The sequence below is a fragment of the Sarcophilus harrisii genome, chromosome 4 (genome assembly GCF_902635505.1).
Source record: "Sarcophilus harrisii chromosome 4, mSarHar1.11, whole genome shotgun sequence".
Lineage (NCBI taxonomy): Eukaryota > Metazoa > Chordata > Mammalia > Dasyuromorphia > Dasyuridae > Sarcophilus > Sarcophilus harrisii.
The window spans coordinates 197,029,045-197,054,687 of NC_045429.1; the positions used below are offsets into that span (position 1 = coordinate 197,029,045).

At 32.9% G+C, this 25,643-nt stretch overlaps 1 protein-coding gene across 2 annotated transcripts in view; it reads left to right on the forward strand.

Moving 5' to 3' along the window:
* PREP (prolyl endopeptidase) overlaps positions 1-25,643 on the forward strand; it is a 163,420-nt gene that overhangs the window by 83,311 nt on the left and 54,466 nt on the right. For both annotated transcript variants that reach the window (XM_031964471.1, XM_031964470.1), the window contains exons 8-9: positions 11,021-11,212; positions 22,728-22,925. In XM_031964471.1, the coding sequence (XP_031820331.1) occupies positions 11,021-11,212; positions 22,728-22,925 (390 nt within the window). The remainder of the gene's footprint in view (positions 1-11,020; positions 11,213-22,727; positions 22,926-25,643) is intronic.

The following is a 25,643-nucleotide window of genomic DNA, read 5'->3' on the forward strand; positions in this document are numbered from 1 at the left end:
GACATTATGAATAACTTTAATGAATAGACCTGACCATGTCACTAAGATTCATAAAATTAGCTTATTAGAATTTGTAGAGGCTGACTTATACCCAACTAATGTTCCCCTCTACAACATACCCAGCAAGAGGTGATCTCCCTTGCTTAAAGAACTCTAGTGAGATACATCTTTTACAAATCTTCAGTGGCTCCTTATTGCTTAATTGATAAAAGTCAATTCTTTTTTCAGAATTGGTAGCTCTATGTAGTCCATAACCCTTTCCAGCTTTATATAGTTATCCCTCCCACATTGCAACATTCCTCATCAATGGTTTTGATATATTATAGATTAAGAAATTAAATGGGAATTTTTAGGTAGTTTTGTGGAAACTGCAGGATGACACAGAAAAAATTTGAAAACTCAGAAATACATAAAATATGTGTTGTATCAATATCAACATAGTTCATCTTTTGATACCAAAATCAAAATAAAATTGTATCTTTTAATATCAAAATAAAATAATTCTCTGCTATGAAGGGAGAGTCAAAAAATTTTACTTGGATTTTCTGGATCTTGGGGGATGCTGTGCCTCTTAACCCCTTAATGTGGAAGGAATAACTATATATTATATCCCTCCACATACTGTTTGCTATAAATTGGACTATTCATTGCTCCTGTGAAAGTGATCATCTGGCATAACCTCTCAATTTGCAGATAAAAAACTGACTGACTTGGAGAGATTAAAGCCTTGCCAAAAGTAGCAACTAGCAGAACTGCATTTGAACCCACTCCCTTTGACTCCAGTTCTTTTATTTATTTTTTTTTTTCTTTTGTACCTACTGGCTATTTCCCTCCATTTTTCACCATTTAATTCTTAGCCATCTTTTAAAGTTATTCTTAAGATCATAGGATTTAGAACTGGGAAAGGACCTTAAAAATCATTTAGTCCAGAACTGCCCTTTTACAAATGAAGGTAACTGAAAGTATAGTTGAGTCTTTGAGAAGAAAGAAGTTTCAGAACAGCCTCAGTAGAGAGATGAGATAATGAGTTAAGAATTGCCTTTTAGCTGGGACAACCCAGTTGAGTTAGGGGGTATGAATCTGTACTATGTGCATTCTTTTCCTTTCATGTTTTCAGTGTTCTGACTACCCTGTTGAAATCTCCATCACCTGCTTTTCAGTTTTCTTACTTAACCACTGCAAAGGGAGCACACAGTTTTATATAGGCATCAGTGTATCCTTTCATTCTTTGCTGCTTTCCTTACAGTTTCCTCCTCTTTCCCACAATTTTCTTGCACCCACTTTCTTCTCCACACAAAAGGCATACAAATTTTTGTATTGGGACAGATTTATCTTCATATTTTTCTAAACTTATTTAAGAAAAGCACTCATTTTATAGTTGCCATTTCAATTTACTTGAGGAAATGAAAATATTTTCAAAGAATCTTCAAAATTAAACCTTGTCAAAATTTCACTTTGTAAAGTACGATTTCCATATAACCCCACTTTAAGATTGAACATGTACTTACAAATTTCTGATGGCAATTTGAATTAAGAACAATTTCTGTCCTTTTGCACTTCAAGCTAATTAAAAATCAACCTTGTCCTTTATTTGACACCTAGAATTTTATTAGACATTGTCATAAATTACATTCTTTCTGTTCTCTGTTTTTGTATGTGAACTTGATGTTTCTGCTTCTTGATTCTGTTCTCTAAACCTTCAGTGAACAAATAAGGTATCATTAAAGGGATCAGACACATATGTCATTTTATTCGTTCAGCTATAATGGAGGCAACTATGTCTTGGTTTCAATGATCTTAAATGTAAATGTTTCTATCTGTAGATTAACTGAAATTAATTCATTTCATACCTTTTAGATAATGATTTACCTAATTTTTTAAAGTTCTATCCATTCTTAATAACCAACAATGTCATCATGTTGCATTTTTCATATATATATTAGTAGAAGGAATTATATTCACGAATGTCTATTTTTTCTTTACTTCCTTGTAAATTGTTCTTTTGTTCTCTACTATATGCCTTATTTACTTTATTCTTTTTCCTCCTTTCATCCCTCCTTACCCCCAAGCAAACTACAGTTAAGAAAAGATATATTTATGTATACTTATATAGATATATACATACATACACACACCCACACACACCCCATATATACACATGTCTTTCCTGTTTCTATATTAAATTCTGCTTGCTATTACTTAACTTCGCCCTATCCAAAAATCCTTTCCTTGCCTTCTTCTCTCACCCTTTCCTGACTCATCCATCTGTTTCTCCCCTCTTATTTCTTTACAGACTTGGGAGGGTCTATATGCTTCATGGTATATATAAAGTGTTGCCTATTGAACCCATTCCCAATGTGAGTAGGTTTTCAGAACTTCAAGCCCTGCCCCCCCCCACACACACACCAATGCCTCTGTCTTTTCTTCCTCTGCATCTCATTTGTATAACCTGATTACTATTTTTACCTCAAATCTGCCCATCTTTCTTTTGAGCTACCTACTATTGTTAATGTAATAGTATACATTTTCATATGTTAAAAAAAAAAAAATCTGAACAATCTGTCTGTGTTTAAATAGTTCATGTTAAGTTCCTTAAAACTGATCTTTCATATTGACTCATATTAAATATTCTGTTAAGTTCAGGTTTGGTTGATTAAGTCCTGAAAAATCTGCAAGTTCATAGAATATCCTTTTTTTCTCATTTAAAGTTATATGTAATTTTGCTAGATATAATACTTTTGGACACAGTTCTTTTGATTGTCAGTAGATATGATCCCAGGATCTGCGGTCTTTAATTGTAGCTGCTGATAAGTCTTATATAATTCTAATTGTAGCTCCACCATGTTCGAATTGATTTTTTTTGTTTGTTTGTTCTTTACAAAATTTTCTCTTTGATCTGAGGGGTTTGAAATTTGACAATAATATTCCTGTATGTTTTCCACAAAGGATCTTTTGATTGGTGAATTTTTTCTATTTCTACTTTCCCTTCATGTGCTATCACTCCAGGATAATTTTTTGGGATTATTTCCTGCATTATTGTGCTAAGGGTCTCTTTTTGGTTGCAACTTTCTGGCAGTCCAATTATTCTTATGTTTTCTTGATCTGTTCTCCACATCTGTTGCTTTTCTTATAATATGTTTCACATTCTGTATAATCTGTTTTGTTATTTCTTGGTCTCATAGCTTCACTGGCTTCCCCTTGCCCTATTCTAATTTTCAAAGAATTATTTTCATCTTTGAGACTGCACCTCTTTTTCTAGTTGGTTAACTTTTTTTTCCATAACCTTGTTTTTCTTGGATGGTGTTTTTTGGTTTGGGTTTTGGGTTTTTTTGTTTGTTTTTTTAGTTTTTCCTCAGTGTGTCTCCTTTGATTTTTGAATTCTTTTTTCAATTTTTCTATAATTCCTCTCTGGGCAGGGAACCATTTCATGTTACTCTTGGTGTTTGTTTGTTTTTTTTTTTTTGTTTGTTTTGTTTTGTTTTGTTTTGTTTTTTTAACTAAAGTGTCCTCTGAAGATGAACCCCTGTCTTCCCTGTTTCCATAATATGTTTCAATTCTGGGATTCTTTTTTCTTTGCTGGCTCTTTTTTTTTTTTTTTTTAATAAAAGATATTAGTGTAAGCACCTCTAATCGTTGGGTGGAGGGGATGGTTCCTCAAGCTTTCCTTCAGCTCTCATCAGGAACCCCAAGTCAAGTACTCTACCTTCCTGCAAGTGCCCCAGCAGAGCCCCTGCCCCACTGCTTCTGCACTGCTTCTGGTACTGGTTCCTTTTCATCCAGGATCCTTCTTGTCCAGGATCCAGTCTCAGCAGCACAGCTGGGCCTGGCATTCTTGATCAGCCCGGGTTCACCTTGTCTTCCCTGACTTAACAGACAGGGAGGTGAAAGTCTCTGTGGCTCCTGCTGAGGCTTCAGCCTCACCCAGCTAGCCAGATGGATCCCCACCTGGTGTTTCTGTGGAGCCAACCCAGAGGTGTTTGTATTTCAGACAGGTTAGTTTCTAGCCTGGGATCTTTCTTCAGAACTTCTTGGGATGTATCCGAAGGACCCTTGTTCTGCCTTAGGTCTTTTTTTTTTTTTTTTTTTTTTTTAAACTAGTCTGTTTTAGCCCTGAGGCATAAATTTGTTCTATTTGTGGGAGAAATCGGTAGAGTTTGAAATTTACCAACCTACTCTGTCATCTTTCCAGAAGCCTCCCTAGCATTTTTATTTTCTGTATGTCATTTATTTAATTGTAATTGTTGTAGTTTGTGTGGATGATTTATTATTGTTTTATTAAATTTTGTTTTCTTCTTAGCGTGATTTTTAATTTATTGTACAGAAAATGACCTCTTATAGAATGGACCAGTGCTTTTCTTATATACATTTTATACAGCTTACTAGGCCATGTTGAGTATTTAGAATTAAAGTACAACTGCAATAATGAATAAAATGTTCATTGTAACTTAATCTTGGAGGATATTGAAGTTAAGCTATTTCTTTTTTCTCCCTTCTTTGTCACTATAATGCCCCTTCTTAAGAGGACAAATGTTCCTGAGGAGTACAAATGTAGTGTTCCTTTTCAGGTAGGAGCCATGGAGAGGTTGCATTATAAAATTTAAAAGAATAAGAAAAGGTTTTAAGTCAGCAAATGTTCTTTGTCAAAAGAACACTTAAAGAGATTGACATTTTATTGTACCACTCTGCAAATGTCAGGGTCTAGAAAACTGTATTTCACAATTCCCATTATAAACAAATACTACTTACTGCTTCTTTCTATAGCTTTGGTGTTGCTTACTGGCAATCCACATTGTTATATTGCTATAAAAATGACCAAATTCTGACAGTTTCCCATTTTGTATGGGTAAATCACTGTTGTAGAAATAAGCAAATATCCTAACCAATTGACTACAATTAACCTTTTGTGGGCTGGAATAGGAACAGAATATTGATAAACATTTAACTTAGGGTCAGAATTTAAAAAAAAAAAAAATCTTGAAGTTCCCATAGCTGTTTTCTACCCATAACCTCTCAACACTTAACCAAGAATATTTTGAGATCCATGGATTGAAGTGGTTTGGATTTTTCTCCTATCATAGGATTTTTTTTTTTTTAATTGTCATTTTGTCTGAGTAAGGTAGCTTGTTTTATTTTGTTTTTCTTATATAATAAAGGTTTGTTTTAGTATATGTTCTTTGGTCATCTTAACGTGTAATCAATTACCTGCTTTTGATTTTAAACATTAAAATAATAGGAGAGAAGTTAAGTAGTATAGTGGATAACTCTCTAGACCTAAGTCAAGAAGAGTTTAAATTCTGCTTGAAGAAACTTAATAGGCATATGACCCTGGGCAGATCTTTTACTTCATTGCACTTCAGATTTTTCATCTGTAAAATGAAGATAATGGTAATATTTACTTCATGGTATTGTTGTAATCATAGGATCAAATTGGTAACATATACAAAGCATTTTAAAGCAAATCTTAAAACACTATGTAAATATGTTAACTATTATTAATTTATTATTAATATTTATCTTTAAGAGAAGATTATTTTTCTAAAGTTGCTAAATATTTATGAGAAAAAAATTGTTTCTTCCAGATCCTTACTTTTTAAGGGACATCATTTTTGTGTAATTAAACTGAAGAAAGAACTAGAAAATTGTGTTACTTGGCATTTCAAGTATCATTATTACTTGGTAAATGTATAAGTATACTTGTTAAAAGAAAACCAGTCATTTTTTGAAAGGAAAGCTGTCTTCTGTTTAATATATATTGCTTTGAATTAAAAGATTTCTATATATGTGATTTTTTTAAAGTTTTTTTTTTTTTTAAATGGTGATTATGTATAGGCAAGCTCTGTAAAGTTTATTTAGGTCATTGTGCTCATGAACAAACAGAAAATAATCTACTGCACATTAGGATATAGATCACAGAGATTCATTTGCATATAATAAACTGTTGAAAATAAATGCCAGAGCATGTAACTTGGGGAAAAAACACAAAAGACTAAGGATTTAAAACCTGCTCTTTTGGAAGGGAAAAAAGTTGGGTTGTTTTTTTTTGTTTGTTTGTTTTTGGAAATCTCAGGGATTGAAGATAGGTTTAAAAAAAGTGATATATTTATTAATATCTGATATAAATCATCCAACTCTTTTAGTTTCCCTATTTCAAAGAAAAGAAACAATACTTTCTCCAACTTAACTTTAAATAAATGAGGAAATAAACAAGAAATTGGCTTCACCAACTCAGGAACTTTTAAATAATTGTCTGAATTTAATACTACTATTTTTTTTCACTGTGACATTTAAAGTAATAACTAGTTAATATTTTTACAGTTAGATGCATGAATTTCTGGCTTCTTTTTGGTAATTCCAGCTCTTTAATGTTTGTGGTGAAGAATTTGGTGCAGCTGATTTCAGATATATTGTGAAAAAATTTTCTTGTGTCCATACTCAAAAGAGTTTCCTACTGTATCTGTGATTTTGTTGAATTGGTTGATCCAAGCCTACACATCCTGTGACATTCTGTCTCCTATAAGTTTGCCACAGCTGACTTCATGGGAACCTACCTTCAACTTTCTTATTATCCTGAGCATATCATATCACTGGAACACTTTGACTAGCTGTTAGCTGTTCCTCACAACCATTCTTGCCTATCCCATTTCTTTAGCTTTTTTTTTTGTTGTTGTTGCTCTTCAGTTGTTTCTTTTCCTTTTGCCATTTAAAAGTTTTATTATCTCAATTTTCACCTTATAACAAATGCATATAATTCAGTAAAACACACCATCACACTATTATTTCTGAGAATATGATATTGGCCATACCATAGTCTACATTTCTTGTCCAGTATCTTTCTCTCAATAAGTACAAGTTCAATCTTTTTATCTCACTTTTGTTTACTGCTTTGATCAGAGTTCTGAAATCTCTCAAAGCCCTCTTCCTTCACTATTTTAATCTTTTTATCTTTACATTTTTCTTTTACCATTGTTGTCATCGAAAAAACTGTTTTCTTGGTTCTACCCATTACCCTCTGCATTTGTTTATACAAATTTCTCGTTTCATCTGAATCTATCATTTGTCATTTCTAATAATAAAATAAATTTCCATTATGTTTATATATCATATTTTGTTCAACCATTCTATAGTTGATGGACTCACCTATTTTGTCTCCAAGTCTGTACCATCACAAGTCTATACCATTACACATCTACAACATGTGTAATTTAGCAGAATATTTATTATGTTTATAATATTTATTCTTCTACATATTTTTGTTTATTCTTTATATCTTTTATTTATCCACGTACATATTAATCCTTTCTCTAATTCCTAATGATTTTGATCATTTTTATGTGGTTTGAATTTCTTCATTTGAGAATTCTTTATTCACACCCTTTGGTCACTTTAACTAGCAAGCAAGGAAATAACAAACATTTATTTACTTAAAGTTTATTGGTATAGTTTGTTTTTAATTTTACAAACATTTACAGTTTACTCCCACTTTGTCAGAGATCTCTTGTAATATAATAAATTTAATAATATAGGGACTTCATTCTGAAGGTGAAAGCAGTATGTCATATCTGTAGTGCTTTTTAAACTATTTTGAAATTTTAATAGAATTCTATTTCTTCTTCCCCAGATCTCTCTTACTCTATTGATGAGAGAGAGGGGGAAAGGGGGAAGGAAGGATGGGGAAGGAGAGGAAGGGGGGAAGGAGGGAGGCAGGCAGGCAAATTTCTTGTAACCAATCTACATACTCAAGCAACACAAATTTCTTAAGTGGCTATGCACTGAAATCCATATATTTTATTTTATACTGTAAATATATCACTTTTCTGTAAAAGATAGTATATTTTATAATAGGTTCTCCAGAATCATGAATGGTCATTGGTATTCAACAGAGTTCTTACAGGTTTTATACTTGTTTGTTTGTTTTGTACAGTGTTGCTATTATATATGTGGTCCTCTGGTTCTGCTCATTTCATTCTTCATTAGTATATTAAAGCTTTCAAAAATTTTTTATTTTTATAATATTGATATTTTAAATTCTTCATCTTATTACTTCACTCTCTATTAGCTTGCAAGTCATCTATTTCATTATTTCTTATAACCCAATAGTATTTCAATGAGATACATGAAAAGTCCTAGAGACAGTTTCTGAGTAGCCAAAAATCGATTTATTATTTAGTCTAGTATATAATAAGTTGAGGCCGATTGCTTTCTAGGAAACCAAAAACCCAACTTGAAGATCACTCAAATGTTTAAATACTTTTGGAAAAGGGGTTTCCCTGATGTGTGAAAATCAATTTTGATTGGTAAACAATTAAACAATGTTATAATGAGATATGGACTTATTCTAATGAGGAACTTTTCAGTCCTCTCCCAACATTCTGCCTCCAGCAGTCTATATATACAAAGGAGTCCATCTCTATTCACTGTTCCTTGAGTTAGATAATACAGGAAGAATTCGACTTAAATAAGGTAGTCTGGGTAGGGTGAATTTTCCAGCAATGTCAGAAATGTCCATGAGAGACAGGCTTTGAATATCCAAGCAAAAAGAAGGAAGGATCTTTCAGTCCTTCTTGTATAAAAAATTGTTTATTAATATAAAAAAAGGAAAATCATTTTTCTTACTATCCCATTCACATACCACCATTCATTAATTATTGGACAACCTCTAAGTTTCTAGTTTTTTGTTACCTCAAAGAAAAGCTGCTGTAAATATTTTTGTACATGAAGGAGTTTCTTCTTAGAATGTAAGTCCCTTGAAGCTAAGGATTGTTTTTCATTTTACTATTTGTATCCCCAGTACTTAGCACACTGCGCCTAGAATGTAATAAGTATTAACAATTGCTTATTCAAATTAATTATAAATATAAGCAATATAAATTTTTATTTTTTTAATAATAGTTTTTTTGTTTTCAAAATATATGCAGTAGTTTTCAGGATTCACCCTTGCAAAATGTTTGTTCCAGATTTTTTCTTCCTCCCATCTTCCCTTCCCCAGACAGCAAGTAATCCAGTATATGTTAAATATGTACATTTCCTCTATAAATATTTCCATAATTATCATGCTGCACAAACAAAATCACATCAAAAAGGGAAAAAAGTGATAAAACAAAAAGCAAGTAAACAACAACCAAAAAAAAGTGAAAATACTATGTTATGTTCTACATTCAGTCCCCATAGTCCTCTTTGGGGATGCAAATGGCTCTCCCCCTCACAAGTCTTTTGGAATTGGCCTGAATTACCTCATTGTTGAAATGAGCTATGTCCATCAGAATTGATCGTTGAATATTATTCTTATTGCTATCTTGATATTTGGTTCTACTCACTTCACTTAGCACTTAAAATTAGTTCATGCAAGTCACTTCAGGCCTTTCTGAAATCATCCTGCTGATCATTTCTTATACAACAATAATATTTCATAACATTCATATACCATAACTTATTTAGCCATTCTCCAACTGATGGGCATGCAGTCTTAAGTTTCCATTTCCTTGCCATTACAAAAAGAGCTGCTACAAACATTTTAAGTGTTATAAATTTAAAAGAAAAATTCAATACAGATTCATTAGAGAAAAGAGTAATTCCCAAATTGGTAAATGATCTAAAGATTGGGCAGTTCTTAAGGGAAGACACTTATTGATAAAGAAAAATTAATGTGATTCTGAGATTTTACCTCAAAAATATCAGAATGGCAAAAATGACCCAAAACAAGGCAAAATAAATGTTAGGGGGGCTCTGGGAAAACAAACACACTGATAGACCTGGGAATGTGTAAAATCATTCTAGAAAGCAATTTGGATTTACTATATATATATACAGAAAGTTACTGAATATTACATGACCTTTGATCCAGCCATACTACTGTTTGGCAGGAAAAAATATGTGGGCATACTGGAAGCTAACTTTCACTGCTTGTGAGGTGTTTGTTAAATGTTCATTGCAATCATTTTTACTCAGAAATTGGCAAATGTTACAAAGCAGAGCTTGATTTAGTGGGTTTTTTGGTTGTCTAGAAATAAGAAAGCGATAAAGAAAATGCTAATATTGCAAATTCAGCTTTAAAATGTGTGTCTTGTAGATATTTTCCTTTTTCTAAAGAGCTGTTCGTTAAACTTTTACCAGCACACACATCTACCCTTGAGTAATTCACCAATGGGAGAAAGTGAGAGAGGCAAAAGAGCAGGAAGAGTCCAAGTATTAAGGGTTAGAGAGAAGCTTAGGCATAATGGCCAAATCCTGAGAGTCCAAATTAGTTGGGAGAGGAATCTTATTTACTGTGGATGATTCTTGTTCTTATCCTCCTTCCAGTTCTTGGCTTGGATACTTGACCTTTATTATAGAAAATTTAATAGCTGAAATAGGCCGATTTTAGAGATGTTTGGGGTTAAAATCATATCATTGTAACACGGAAGTTCTGGTAAGAATACATCCCACTACCATTGGAAATTAAGCAGTATACAGTACCTTGGGACATATAGCCATTGTGTCTCAGCAGCAGGATTTGAGTTCAGCTACAAGTCTCTGAAGTCTTTTAGGCATTGTAGTAAATGTATTTTAAGTCTTTAGTCATGACCATATCTTAATGCTCTTTAGGGTAGGTTATTCATTACCACTTGACTCCAGCTCTAGTTTCTCTGAAGGACCATATCTTGTACATTCTAAAGTAGTAGTTCTCTGACTTTTCTTTAAACTCCTTTAAAGAATATACACAATGTATCTCTAAATGTCTTATAACTCTTGCTATCTAGTTTTTCTAGATGTTCACATTGTATTGTAATTTATAAAGTGATGCTCCCTTGCTAACCCTCCCAGCTCACCTGAACCTTGTAATGTTTTAATATTGGAGAATTGACAGGATTGATGTGTCTTTCTTTTAGGGGAAAAAGATATCTTTTGTTTTTATTACCTTCATTTCCTAATATATCTTGGGTTCCCAGTGAGTCCTTCTTTTTAAGAGAGGATAAAGTGGAAAAGATGTAGGATATGGGAATATGGAATTTAGCAAAGCTAATCCATTGATCTTTCTTATTAGGAATTTTGAATTGGGTGAAGCTGATAGACAACTTTGATGGAGAATATGATTATGTGACAAATGAGGGGACAGTTTTCACCTTCAAGACAAATCTTCACTCTCCTAACTACCGGCTAATCAATATTGACTTCAAGGATCCAGATGAATCCAAGTGGAAAGTGCTTGTTCCTGAACATGAAAAAGATGTTCTTGGTAAGAACACTCATTTCTAAAACAATATCCTTTATTTTTGTTGAAATCCAACAGCATTTATTACCTCACCATTCACTGACTGCTTAAAAGGTTACAAAGGTAATTTTTTTCAACTTCTAAACATTGATTGAAAGGGTAAGAGGAGAGTTGGAGGAAGAAGTGAGTGTGAGAGAGAATAAAAAATTATAAAATTAACTGTATGCGAGTTTAGGCAAAGGAAAATGTGCCAAAAACCCACTATTATTTCTGAAGGTACAAATAAAAAATGAATAAATGAAAATAATAAAACTTGATAAAATTGGAATTATTCATCCCAAAATTTTTATCAGTGTGGTCAAGAGAAGTTACTTTACATCTGTGCCATATTGCTTTTGAAAACATGAAATTAAAACAAAAAGGAGCTATATCTTTTTGGAAAAGTAATAAATAAATTTTATTTCACTTGTTAAAAAGAAAAACTGCATATATCAATTTTCAAATCTTATTGACTTTTCTCTAATTGGCTAGGGATTTGACAAATTGTAATCACTAATATATTTTTAAAATATTTTAGGTTCTTAGGACCTAAACTTTCAACATTTTTGAACTTTAAGATATTTTTTGCATTATTTATTGTGAAAGAGCATGAATTTATATTATTTTATATTTCTATTATAGTTAATAAAAAAGACATTAAGATATTCTAAATTTTGGATGAGGCCATTGAAAAATACTCTTTGCATTGAAATTTGTTTAATTTCTTAGAATAATAATTTTTCTATATGAGGAATTTTTTAACGTGCAATTGAATGCCATTTTTTATTTCTTCAACATTCTGAAAATTTTAGAATTCTTTTTTGTTGGAATCTTTACAAAGTGTTAAGCCATTAGAGTTGATAGAGACAATAATTATCTAATTTAGCATGGTTCAATATGATTGATTTGATCTTAGAAGGAGATATTTTGGGCCAGAACTTGAAACAAGATACTAAGTACAACTGATAGAAACGATGCTTGTGTTCACACCTTTAGAGAGGTGTGAAGTATCTAAGTACTCAAGGGAGTTCACACATTTGGGAGATTTCAGGGCTTAGTATGGCTTAGTATGAGATATCCAAATTCACACCTCCCTTAGGGCCAGAGAGCACTCTGGGAGATAACCCAGAATCCCTCTCTCTCCAGAAGGAGGAGTAGATCATATATATACAGGAAGCTCTTAAAGCTTGGGACAGTTTTCTTGGGAACATTGACTGGGGTCGGAGAGGAGCACTCTGGGAGGAAGCCCACAAGCCCTATCTTCGAGGCAAGAGATTCATTGCATCTTCTAACTTGGTGCTGGCTGGAGGCTGAAGAAAGCAGAGGCAGAAGCCAAGGACAAAGCTGCAAGAGCTCTTGGAACCAAGCAGAGAGATAGGCCTGAGCTAACCGGGCTATATTGAAGGACACAATAAAAGATCTGAACTCTTTTATCACCTGGCTGTGTTTTGGAAAAAAAAATACCAACACTTTTTTTTAAATTTCAAAATGCAGAAATCACTTAATTGGTTTTAGATTGTTAACAAAAAAGAATTTAGATCTTCAGATAAGTAAACTACAAATAATAATGGTTATCTTTTTTTTCTGCAAAAAGTCTCACATTCTCTCTTGTTTTGGCTTTTCAAACTGAGAACAGATAATTTTACTTTATTTTACTGATATTTAAGTGAACAGTCTTACAGGTAATTTTGATCATATATTACATTTCATAGGGAACAATAATTAAAGATACTTATGCTTTACCTTAGCCCTTTGGGCTGATAGATATTTCCTTTTGATTATAAAATCCTTCCTTACAAATCAGGTAATCTTTTAAAAGAATTTAGATTTTGTAGGCAAGAGATGTGGATTTATTTCATGCATGTTTGTAAAAATTGTAAACACTTTTTGTGGTCGCCCTTAGCTTCTTTTATAAGGTTTTAGCTACTGTCATATTTGAGTGAGTGCATAAGGAAAAATTGACATTTTTATTAGGAACCAGTAAGAAGCATTATGTTGGATCAAAATAATTAACTTAACTTTTTCCTGATACAAACATTTTTAAAAATGTATATCCCCATGTTTTGAACACTATCTTCATTTATAATTCTTTATCATTAAAACTATAAGTAATATTTAACTAAATTCCTGAAGATACTTTTAGTCACCATAACAGAAGAAAAGTAGGAGTAGGAAAATTTGGTTGATTGTAGAATCAGGTGATTATTAACTATTGAAAAGATTGAAGTTTTTTTTTTGTTTTTTTTTTTTGTTTTGTTTTGTTTTTTTTATGAAGACTGAGAATCAGAGTTCCTCAAAAATCAAGGAATACTAGAACTAAGGAGAAAAGATAAATGTTAGGTAGTTATAGTAAGTTATAAAGTTATAGAGCTCTCTCACACATATGACTTACCAAATATAAGCTAAAAATATGAATGGGTTCAAAATAAAAGTACTTTTATTTCATCATTATTCAGGAAGAATAGAATGTTTGAGGGGTATATCTCCATTTTTTGAGTTGGGTGTCAATTAGAATAACTATGGCTTCTTATAAAAATATCCTATGATGCCTTTGACAAAAACAAAAGTGTATAGTCATTTTTCTTATTTCCACCCTATAACATCATTCAGGAAATATTCTTTTGGATTAGAAGGATATTTTCTCATGGATTCCTGTAAAACTGATAGTGGGAACCAAATAGCCAAGAATGGTGCTAATCACATCAAGATTAAATTCTAAATACTGTGGAGCTCTGTTTGACTCCAAAATTGTCTTTTCCTTATTAGCTAGCTGCATATTCTAATAATGATGGTAAAAACAGAAACATTTACATAGCATTTTAAGGTTTATAGAGAACTTAATATATCCTCTCATTTGACCATCACAGTAACCTTCTGAAGAAGGTGTTACTATTTTCTTCATTTTACTGATGAGGAGGCTGAGGCAGACAGAAATGAAATGACTTGCTGAGAGTCACATAGCTGGTATGTGTCTGAGGCTAGGTTTGAACTCAGCCATAAAGTTGAACTCCAGGCCCAGTGCTCCATTCAATGCCCCAACCAGCTGCTGAATTTTACAAATGAGAGTTGCTCAAAGTATTAGAACAGAGGAATAGAAGACCATCATCAAAGCAGTTCAGAAGTTTTATCAGGTCAGAATGGGCTAAAATTGATGATAGTTTTAAATGGAGTGGAATTTTCTAGCCATTTTAGTTCTTAGATGTATGCCTGTTATTGTAATGACAATAATTTCTCTTGAAGAGATGGCCACATTTATTTTTGTATGTGTGTTATCACTTATTTTCATGACTGCTTTTCTTACAACCTAATTGTATTCTGTATAATTGTATTCCATAATTTCACTTCAGTCTTTGTAGACTGTAATACATACTTATTTGATTTATGTGACTTTTAAAACAGGAGAGAATTGACTTTAGAAAACCATTATTCAAACACACACACACACACACACACACACACACACTCTTTTAGCAATTCTTTTATCTATTCATAGACCACTTTTGTCCCTATTTAAATAGTCATTGATTCATGAAATTATGAGGAATGGATATTGTTTTTAAAATATTACATCTTGCACATAAACTGCATAGTTCATTGGACTATTTGACAGTCATTCATATTTTTACCATTAATGATTAGTGCTGAGTTTGATATACTTAAATTTTTTGATCATCTAATGGTTGGGTATGCAGGCTATTGAAATGGGGCAGGAGATGCAAGAAATTTCAGAATTGATATCACATAATATATATTGGATATAGGAGTACTATGTGTGTAGAATGGGTTACCAAAGGTAAAAAAGTAATCATGGAAGGACAGAAAAAAATTTTATACCTCTATATCATAAATAGTATCTTTAAGAAGAGAAAGTTGGAAGAACTTCTAGATAACAAACATTTGATATAATCACCAAAAAATGAAATTGGCAGTATCCCAGCTGAGGAAACAATATACAAGAATCCTGTTCAAATCAATTGTCTTTGATATCAGACCACAGAGTAGACATAGATAGAGCAAAGATCAAAGTAAATACCAAATTGAAAGAAAAGATAAAGGTGAGGACAGTAATAGCAAATAATTATTTCGACTTTATACTGACCTATTTAAATAATACCTTGATGCTGAAAAATGGGAAACAGATAAAAAGAATAGACATCACATTTCCAAAATAAATTAAGTTGTCCTAGTAGGTAGATCAAAATAGTTTGGAAATTGCCTCTGCCAGTTGTCCTAGCCAGAGAAAGAAGAAATTCAAGGCAATGCTAGTTTAGAATATGAACTCTCTTGTAAAATTTTCTGGAGGAAGATGGTGTAAATTTTGAAGCCCATCTTGTAATAGTGAAGAAACACAAATTTTTTCTGAAAGCTAGATTCTTCCAAGAATTTAAGAAGAAAACTGAATTTTCCATAGGTAGCAGCTGGTCTCTACCAATAGTCTTGAATTTATTTAAGTGACAATAAAGTAATCAAAATTGGAAACAAAACAGATAAGCTTCTGATCTAAAACAAATAAATTTCAAAGGAGTTCTGTGTACTCTTTAACAGTTTTGAAAACATTGAGGGATAATGTGTCAAATGAAGGATTTCCTATATATGATGAGTCTTTCAAATGCTTCTCTTTGCAGATGACATTATGATTGCATCAAATCTTAGATCATTGCATAACTTTCTAAATGATATCTCTAATCACTCAAAATTCATTAAGAATCAAAATCGGTCATTATGGCCAACACATGAAAAAATAAGCAAATGAAGATGAGCCATCATCCAGATTATATTATGAAGTTGAAGAGACTATTGAACCAGTCCCTCAATATATGTATCTTTCATGGACACTAAAAATTAAGAGTGAATTGGTTTCATCATTGAATTAGAATATGGTGAACTGGACAGTACAGTGTTTCTAAGGATCCTCTAGTTTCTTTTTGAAACAGGTTCATCTTTTTGAACAGTAGCATTCTTAATAGGATTGTGGATTAGAGAGATATCTGACTAGTAAAGAATGTGGGCTGATCATGTAATAAGAGAGTGAACTTGTAAACAATCGGTGTGGTCCACAATGTTGAGATTTAGAGCAAGGCCTGGGTAAATTTGCAAGACCCATTATGGAACATTGAGACAAAATTTGCCCAAGGCAAGAAATCCTGAAGGGTTTGTAATTTACACTGTTGGAAAAAAAAATTCAAATTAGCAAGGGTGGTAGAGATATAAGTAATGTAATTATTTATTGTAATAAAATATCTAACATTTATACAGTGCTTTTATCTCATTTTGCCTTCACAATAAAAGTTTGGTACTAATAATCCTATTTTTGCAAATGAGGAAATTGAGGCAAAGATATCAAGTGAATTTTCCAGGATCACACAGGTATTAAGTGTCAGAGTTTGGATTTCAACTCAGGTCTTTCTAAGTCAAAGTCCAATGCTTTATCATCTGAGATATGAGACTATCTATAGATGCATTTAAAGGTCCTCATTTTTGCAGTATGATGTATGCAGCAGTTCTCAAGAGTGTGATTTGTGGATCCCTGGGAGTCTGAGCCCCATCAGGTTAAAACTATTTTCATACTGAGATGGTATTTACTTATTAAAACATTCTTTCTTTCCCTATTAATTACATGTTTGTATAAGGCAAGATTTCCTTTGTATGCATCACCTAAATTTAACAGTACAAAATAAAAGTAGTTATGTGAACCCAGCCCTTCTCCATTAAGCTAGACTTTTAAGAGTTTTATAAAAATATGTTGAAGCAGTACCACTGTTTTCATTAAATTTTTGTGCTTTGGAAAGTTTTTTATTAAAATTAGTTATTTATAATATTACTTGAGTTACTGTTATTTTTTTAATGGATTAGTATTTTTGAAATGTATATTTTAATTTCTATATACAGTAAATATCAGTATATATAACTCACGCAAACCAATATCAGGAGTCATAAGTAATTTTTAAGAGTATAAAGGGGTCCTGAGATCAAAATATTTGAGAACTACTGGTATAGTGGATGGAGAGCTATCCTTGAAGCCAGAAGATCTGAGTTCAAACATGCCTCTTCCTTTTCTCCCAACATGTTGTCTGTGATTCCTTGGCAAGTCACTTAATCTCTCAGTGTCCCAGGAAGCTCTCCTAGACAGTTGCAGAAAAGCTGTAAACTTTCATTGACCAAGGGTGTTTCCTTATCTAGGAGTTCCCCATATAAGGAATAGACTCAATGTAATGTACCAAATAATTCTCAGATTGTGCTCCTTACCTGTCAACTCTCTAATGAATTCTCTGAGAAATGGATGCTAAACAGATAGTATTCCAATATCTAGCCCAAAGTAAATAACAGTTATCACAGATGGGATTGCCAATCCCAAGTGAAACTTACTCCCTTGTTCTATCTCTTTTAAGTATGGATCCCAGAGAATTTTCTCTGTGGCTCTTGTGTCATATATCTGAATGAAAAATGTTTTTCCTCATTTGATCCCAAATATTCTTCCCTCAACCTTACTAACCCTACTCTTCCCATAACATCTGACCTATTATATTTTATTTTCTTGGAATTTGTTCCCTAGATAGCTAAGGGTATTCTATCTTTCATAAAATTATAGATGTTTGTATTATAAATTAGGAAACTGAGGCCAGAAGATTGAGTGACTAGTCACATTGTTAAGAGAAGCAGGATTTGAAATTAAGTTCTCTGGTTTCAAATCCAGTGCAATTTCCTGGTACCTACCTATCAGTGAATCTTTTGTTCTTAAAAAAAAAATTAAGTTCTGGACCTCTTTTTGTTAGCAGCTATGTGACTTCGGTATTGATTGCCATCTTTCGGAGAAACATAGAATTACAACTTAGAAGGGAATTGTGTCTTTGACTTCTTTAGATTCTCTCTTATAACTCTTCACTGACAGAATCACAAAAATTTAGAGACAGAAAGTTTTTTCCTTGCATCGAGCTTAAATTTGTCACTTTACAACTTCTACCTGATTCTGCTCTGTGGAGCCATGTAAAATTGGTTAAATCTTTTTTCTGCATCATAGCTTTTCAGCTGTTAGGTTCCACTGTAAGCCATTTTTTTCCCTTCAGACTCAATATCCCTAATTCTTTCAGTTGATTCTTACATGGCATGACACTATCGTAATGCCTTCCCTTCAGCTGCTCCTCTGTTTATTACTGTCTGTCTTAAACTATGATACCCAGAACTGAACTCAGTACCCCAGATATGTTTTGACCAGAGCACAGTTTGGAAGAACAGTCACCTTCTTATTCTGGAAATGCCTTAATGCCTTCCCTTGAGGGTAATGCCTCTTACCTTCAAGAGCTTGGTAAAATTTTTGACTGCCATACTTATTATTTGACTCATATCACATTCATGTCCAGTTAAACCTCCTGGGCTTTTTCAGGCAAACTGCTGCTACTCTTGCTTGCCTTAAAACTTTTACTTGTAACTTCAAGTTTAATACTTTAGATTTATCCCTATTCAATTCAGTCATATTGGATTCAGCTCGATTTTTTAATTTGCTTTTGGGGAAAAAACTGTTGAGTCATGACTTACCATAGATTAAGTTAAAAAATGTTTTATGTAAATTGATTTAGCGATAAAGACTCACACAGTTAAAAATTATGAATATTAATCTAAAATGATGTCTTAAGAGGTAAAGAAAATAGAACCCGATTTTCATTAATTATTGAAACCATTATAGCATTTGTAGTCATTTCTGTAATTAAACTCTTTATTCCATAGTTCCTTCTTGCTGCAAATATGAATAACATTCATACCTGACTTTTAGCATAGAGATCATATTTTAAACAGTGTATACTGAATCCATTTTTATATGTCTCTAGTAAAATTAAATTAATTTTTGAATTACATAAGATATCATATTAGTTGTTGGAGCTTTTGTTTTTTCATCTTATGTTTCTGTAGAACATCCATTCTCAAACATGAAATAGTAATTCTATCTGGAGACGATATAAAATTAAGGGTGTGATGTATTTTCCCAAGCATGCAGGAATGGCATTGACTTGTATATTAAAAAATAGCATTGTCCAATTGTAGTTGTGGAAAAGGGACAAGTCACATAAATTTTCTGATTTTCCTTATTTATAGTGGAGATATTCCACTGTTTTGAGAATCAACTGAGATAATATATGTAAAGTAAGGAAGTGATACATAAATGTGAACTACCAATGAAACGTGACTAAAATATCACAGTCTGTTTTGGTGATTTAGGGATATTCACAAAAGTCAACTGAATCAGTGATACTCAGTTTTGCTGTATCAGGCGAGGACTTGAGACTTAAAAGCACAAAGAAGTCAAGGATGAAGCCAGAATGTGTTGATAGCAGAATAATCATGATGATCTTATGGAGAGGCTGACTTTCATTGGGGTTAAGAGCTAACACTGAGCTGCTATATCAGAGCTGCAAACCAATCTCCAGTGCTACAACCATTCCATGTATTAATGTAGCCTATTACATCCTCTAGTTGGAGCCACAAAGCATCAATAAGACTAGGGATTTGTGGGGGAGGATTTATGTCTTTATCATCTGAATCTTGATTGATTTTCTCCTCTGTAATGTCATGGATAGGAAAGTACTCGTTTGAGAGGTTGCATGGAATGGTGAAAGTTTCTTACATGGTATTTTCTAGTCATGGATTGTGTTAGAAAAGAGAACAGGTCCCTGTAGGAGTTGGAGACATGCATAGAATAATCAGCTGAACCCTTCCTAGCCTATCAAAGTAATAACGGATTTTTCAGAAATGGTGTCCTATTTGCTGAAAAAGAATAATAATATCATAGAATTGGGAGCAACCTCATAGATGTATCTACTTTAACCTTTTTATTTTATAAATTGGGAAAACTCAAAGCCAATAAGTTTAAGTGACTTGACCAAGATCACTCCAGTAGTGTCAGAATGGGGATTTGCATCTATGTCCTCTGAGTGGAAGACAGATCTTTCATTATACTATCCTGTCCTTATCTTTAGGTAAAGGGTGAGAGTTGCAGTTTTCAAGAATTTAAATACAAGTACAGTTAATTTAATTATATATCATTAGCTATAAAACACATTTTAAATTTTTCTTTAAAGATTGAAAAGAAACCACAAAGGACAGATAGAAAAAGAATTCTTATTAATGATAGTGTCCAAAGTAGGTTATTTTCTTATCCTTATGACTTTTAGAACCTGCCTTTGATTTTATCTAGCTTTTATGATCTTTTGATTCCTGATGAAATAGCACTGATGATGATTCTTTGACAGAAATATTTTATCTGAAGAAATATCCATATTCATTATATATTATAAAATTTTCTTTTATTCCTACCGTGACATTCAGAGACCAAAATTGAAGTAATCATGAGGAAAGAACTACTTAATACAACTTTCATCAAAGTTTACTTAGTATTCACTCCTTTGGGGGGAAAAATTTAAATTATAGCAGTTGAAAAAATAGCTTTGGGTGAGATTCAAATTTTAAATATGTTTAGATAATAAGAACAGCTGAGAATTACTTTGGGCTATGAAAATTCTCAGAGTTCATTCCTATTGAAGGAGATGATAACTCAAAATAGGTTAATTTTGGGATACAACTGTGATTTATCAAAAGGTTTTCCAAGCAGTTCCCATACTAGTCTGTTGTTCAATTAATTAATCTCATTAATAATGAAATGTTATTTTTGCTAAGATAAAGTTTATCCTATCAAATCTGATTAAGGTGTTTTGGTTTTTTTGTTTGTTTGTTTTTATGATGGCAATATCTTACTTCCCTCTCCTTCCAAGATCAGCTATCTCACTTTTAATGTATGATGTCCAAAGTTGAGTTCTTTATCTTTTTTCCTATTTCCAAATTAGCTTCTCAACTTTCTGATTTTTTTTCAACAAAACCATCATTAGTTAGATTAGAAATTTTGGTCTCATAATGGACTCACTTTGTTCTTTACATTTTCTCTTGCCATCTCCCAAATGCTGTGAGTTCTCTGACTTATTCTTTCTTATATCTTTCCTTCCTTCTCTATTCCTACTACCCTGGATTAACTCCCCCTGTTCCTCAGGACCTAAATGACACTGACAGCTTCTTTATTCTGCCTTTTTGTAACAGTCCCTTCCCTACCCCATCTCCCCCTCTTCATTTCCCACCTTCATCTCATTCTGTACATATCTATCAGATTAAGCTTATTAAAGCTTGTCTTTGAATCCCTAGAACCCCAAATAGTGTATAAAATACATTTTTTTCCTTTTTCTTTTCTTGTGGGGAGGGAGAAGGGGCAGGAAACTTCATTTGTTATTTCATTAGTATAGGGAATTAATTCCATTGGGAAAAAAGTCTCTGAATGCAAATCTGTACCTTCTCTCTAAATTACTGTCTTAAAGAATTGACTGGGACATTGAATGGTTAAGTGACTTATCCAGGTACAAGCAGTTCTTTATCAGAAATCAGATCTTTCTGATGCTTTACTTTCTTGCCACTGAGCCATATTGCCCATTTTATATAAGTATATTGAATTGAATGTTTGTGTTTTTTTTGTTTTGTTTTGTTTTGTTTTGTTTTGCGCCTGATCAGGAATCTATAATGGTACCTCTTTATGATTTATCAAATTAAAATTCCTTATCACTATACTCAAAATCCAGAATTCTTTTTCATCAACAAAGTTCACTAGTTTTCATAACCAAACTTTGCTACTTACTCTATGACACTGGGCAAATAATTTAACCTCTGAGCATTAGTTTCCTCATCTATAAAATAGGAACAATTAATAATAATAATACTTGTTCTTCCTGTTTAAGTGGGTGGTATTAAGCATCAAATGAGAAAGCATGTAAAGGTATTTAGAACCATAAATCACTACTGAGGTTTGCTGTATATAGATAGGAGGTGGTAAATTTTTGTTATTTTCTTACTATTTTTTGCTAGCGTCTAATTGTTGCCTCTTTTCACCATTATACCACATTAATTTCTGTCTCTGGGACTTTGTTCGTGCTTTTCCATCTCCCCAGCCACTGCTTGAAATGTCCTTTTCCTTTCTCCCTAGCAGGAGCTCTCTTACCTTTCAAAACCCAAAAGCAAATTTTTTCTTTGTGAAGCTTTTCTCTATTGCTTCTCTCTCAATTTCCATCTCCTGCTACTTTTGCCACAAACCTCTTTATTTGGTTATGTCCTCTGCTTTCCAATTGTTATATATATACTGTTCTTGTTGCTTCCATTAAAATGTCAGTATCAGATAGACCAGAGAACCCAATCTTTGATTTCGGTTTTCCCTCCAACATTCTGGGTATGTTGCTGATATCCTCTAATATTTTGCCATGCAGAAATAGTTCATAGGTCCAAATATTTGACAATCACTTTCCTGAGTTTGAACTCATTTCCTTTTGGTTTGTTAGCCTTAACATTGCTTTCTAAAGAATTAAAAATGGAGAACTAGTGATAAAGTATAAAATTACATACTGAGTAATTATTCCTTGTGTTTTTTTCAGCCTTTTCTAATTTAATTGGAATTTCTTTCTCCCTTTTATCTTTTCAGAATGGGTGTCTTGTGTCAGGTCCAACTTTCTGGTATTATCCTACCTCCATGATGTCAAAAACATTCTACAGCTGCATGATCTTACCACTGGTTCACTCCTCAAAACATTTCCACTAGAGGTCGGCAGTATCGTGGGATATAGTGGCCAAAAGAAAGACACTGAAATCTTTTATCAGTTTACTTCCTTCTTATCTCCAGGTGAGTTTGTTTGGTTTTTCCCCCCTCACATTTGCTGAGGGACTGTTTGGGTCTCTCTTTTCCCAGAAGGAATTAGAATTCAGTAATGCATACTTCTTTTTTTAAAAAAATTGATGAGCTCTAGATAAAAATAAATTATGATAATAGAATTAAAAACTCAGAATGAAAGAAAATATAAAAGGATAATGATTGTGCTCTTGTTAACCTTTCATTTTAAACTCCTGTTTCTTTAGAAATAGAAATACTTTCCTAGATCTGTATAGAAATTTTAATTAATGGACAAACATATTAAATCATGAGAGAGAAAGAGATAGTGTGTGTGCGTGTGTGCGTGTGTGTGTGTGTGTGTGTGTGTGTGTGTGTTTATACATTAGGAAATTAGATAATAGAATCAAAAGACCTGAGTTAAAAGTTTAACTCTGCTACTTAGGTCTCTGCCATCTTTCTCTTATGATTTTATGATCCTGTGTGTATATGTGCCTAGGTCTGAGCTTTCATCAGTCTTTAGAACTCCCATTGATTCCCATAGTTTTCTTTTAAAGATTCTTTAATAAAATGACATAGATAAGACATACCTGAAGATAGGGGCAGGAAGAAACTGCCTTGTGATAGAAGTCATGTCTATGGGGAAAGGGAGAGGTGATTTGGAAAGTACAATGACATCCCTGAGAGAGCTGGTTGGTACAGCAGGAAAACACTGATTTTTGAGTCCAGAAGGTTTGGATTCAATTCTAGTTCTGATGTTGATAACTCTGCAAACTTAGGCAAGTAAGCCAGTTAAATTCTTGGTCTTGTTTCCTTATCTGTAAAATGAGGGGTTTCTGAGACCCCAGTCAGTTGTTAGTTCCGTGGGACCAAGATCCTGCAAACTTGTAGGCTTAAGAGATTTGACTAGAGTTTTAAGAGGTTTGCCTCTAGTCACACAGATAGTATATATTAGGTAAGATTAAACCAAAATCTTTCTGATTGTAAGACCTGAAGCATACATGTGAAATTGAAAAACATTGTTGGTTAATTTTTTAAAAAACAAACCACAACCTGGAATGAGATTAATGTTTCTAAAGTGTAATTAACCCATTCTTTTGATGTGTCCTTTTGTTCCTTTGAAATTAAAATTTATATAATTTTCAGAATGTTCAATTTTATATGATTTGGAATAGTGTCTCTTCTGGCTTTGAGCAGTATGAAGTTATCAGATCAAATTACATCCTAAGGAGGCCAAAGCTTCTTAGCATTTTAGTTTTAATGCAATACTTTGGTTTCTGGAAAATGAAGTGAAATCTTAAGGGAAAAGTAAATAAGTATAGAGCTGATCTTTAGTGCAGCATGAGATTTAATCAGATGACTGATGCTTAGGCTGCTGTATTTTCTGAGATTGTATTTTCTTTCCCCCTGTGACTGAATCAGCAATCCGGTTAGAATCTCCAGTCTCTTGGGAGGTTTTTGAAATTTAAAAAAAAAAAAAAATGATTGAGTTCATTGAAGTGACAAGAATGATCTAGATACTATTTTGTATGCTAGAAAAGTCCAGAACATTTTCCTTTCTAGAATCCTTTCAGAGCAATTTAGAACGATCAGAGACTGAAGTTGCTAGACACACTTGAGTCACAGAATCCCTTTGCTACCTGAAGTTGCTTCTATGCAAAAGATTGTTCTTTCTATGACTACATGACTCCTACAGTAAGCAATTGGTAGTGGCCAAAGTTTACTTCAACTTCAACCCCATTGGGAGATGTTTTTCTTTTGTAAAATCTCAAGACTTTTTTTCTTTCTTTCTTTTTTTCTTTACCACTGTTTGCAGGACACACACATACACACCCTTTGCATACACATATATCTGCAGCTGCAAACCTATTTGTGAGCCTCACTATGTACTGTTAAATGAGGGAAGCTACTTGGTAGAACAGAGACTTCATCACTTGAAATAAAAAGCTTTTAGCACAGGGAATTAATTGTTTTACTAGCTTTTGAAATGCAAAGCTGTACCTGAACACTTGCCTGTCTTTACCAGATAAGTTGGAGAAAGGACAATGCAAAACATAGACTGGGCATGACTCACCTGCTCTTGATGGAACTCAGAATCCCAAAAGGCTTGTAAGCCTCTGTGAAATGATACTACGTGACCAGTTATTTCAGGAACACACTCATCATTACTTCTTGAAGAAAGGGTTGATTGTCCTAATGCAAAGTGAAAGGTTGGGTACCCAGCACTGAAGAATTTTTCATGTCTAGCTTTAAAGACTAAAAACAGGAGTGCAGTTCCTAGTTTCTTTAGTTCTGAAATTAGTTGATGATACAACACTCCTAAAGCCTGTGCATCTCTCCTTTTGGTTGACCTTGATTGCCTTCTCATCTTTTTTCCTAACATAATCTGATGTCTCCAAGCAGGGAGAAAAAATGTTTTAAATTACAAAGTTTCATCTCAGAATTTAAAAATAACATTCAATTAAAGTATATCAAATAGAAGTAACAAGTATCAGGCGCTTTAAATGTTGATGAAACTCTGATTTGGAAATCCTTTTGGTATAAGACCCTAGAAGTTCTCAGCCTAGAGAATTATATCCCAGGGCACCCAGAATCATAATGAAGGCTCCTCCCTCCACAGAAAACATTCCACTGTCCCCACTTCCTGTTAAGAAACTTGGGGAGCTATTGGCAAAGTTATTTCGGTTCTGATTTGTTGTGACACAACTTGGAGAGACTTGAAGAGATTACTGC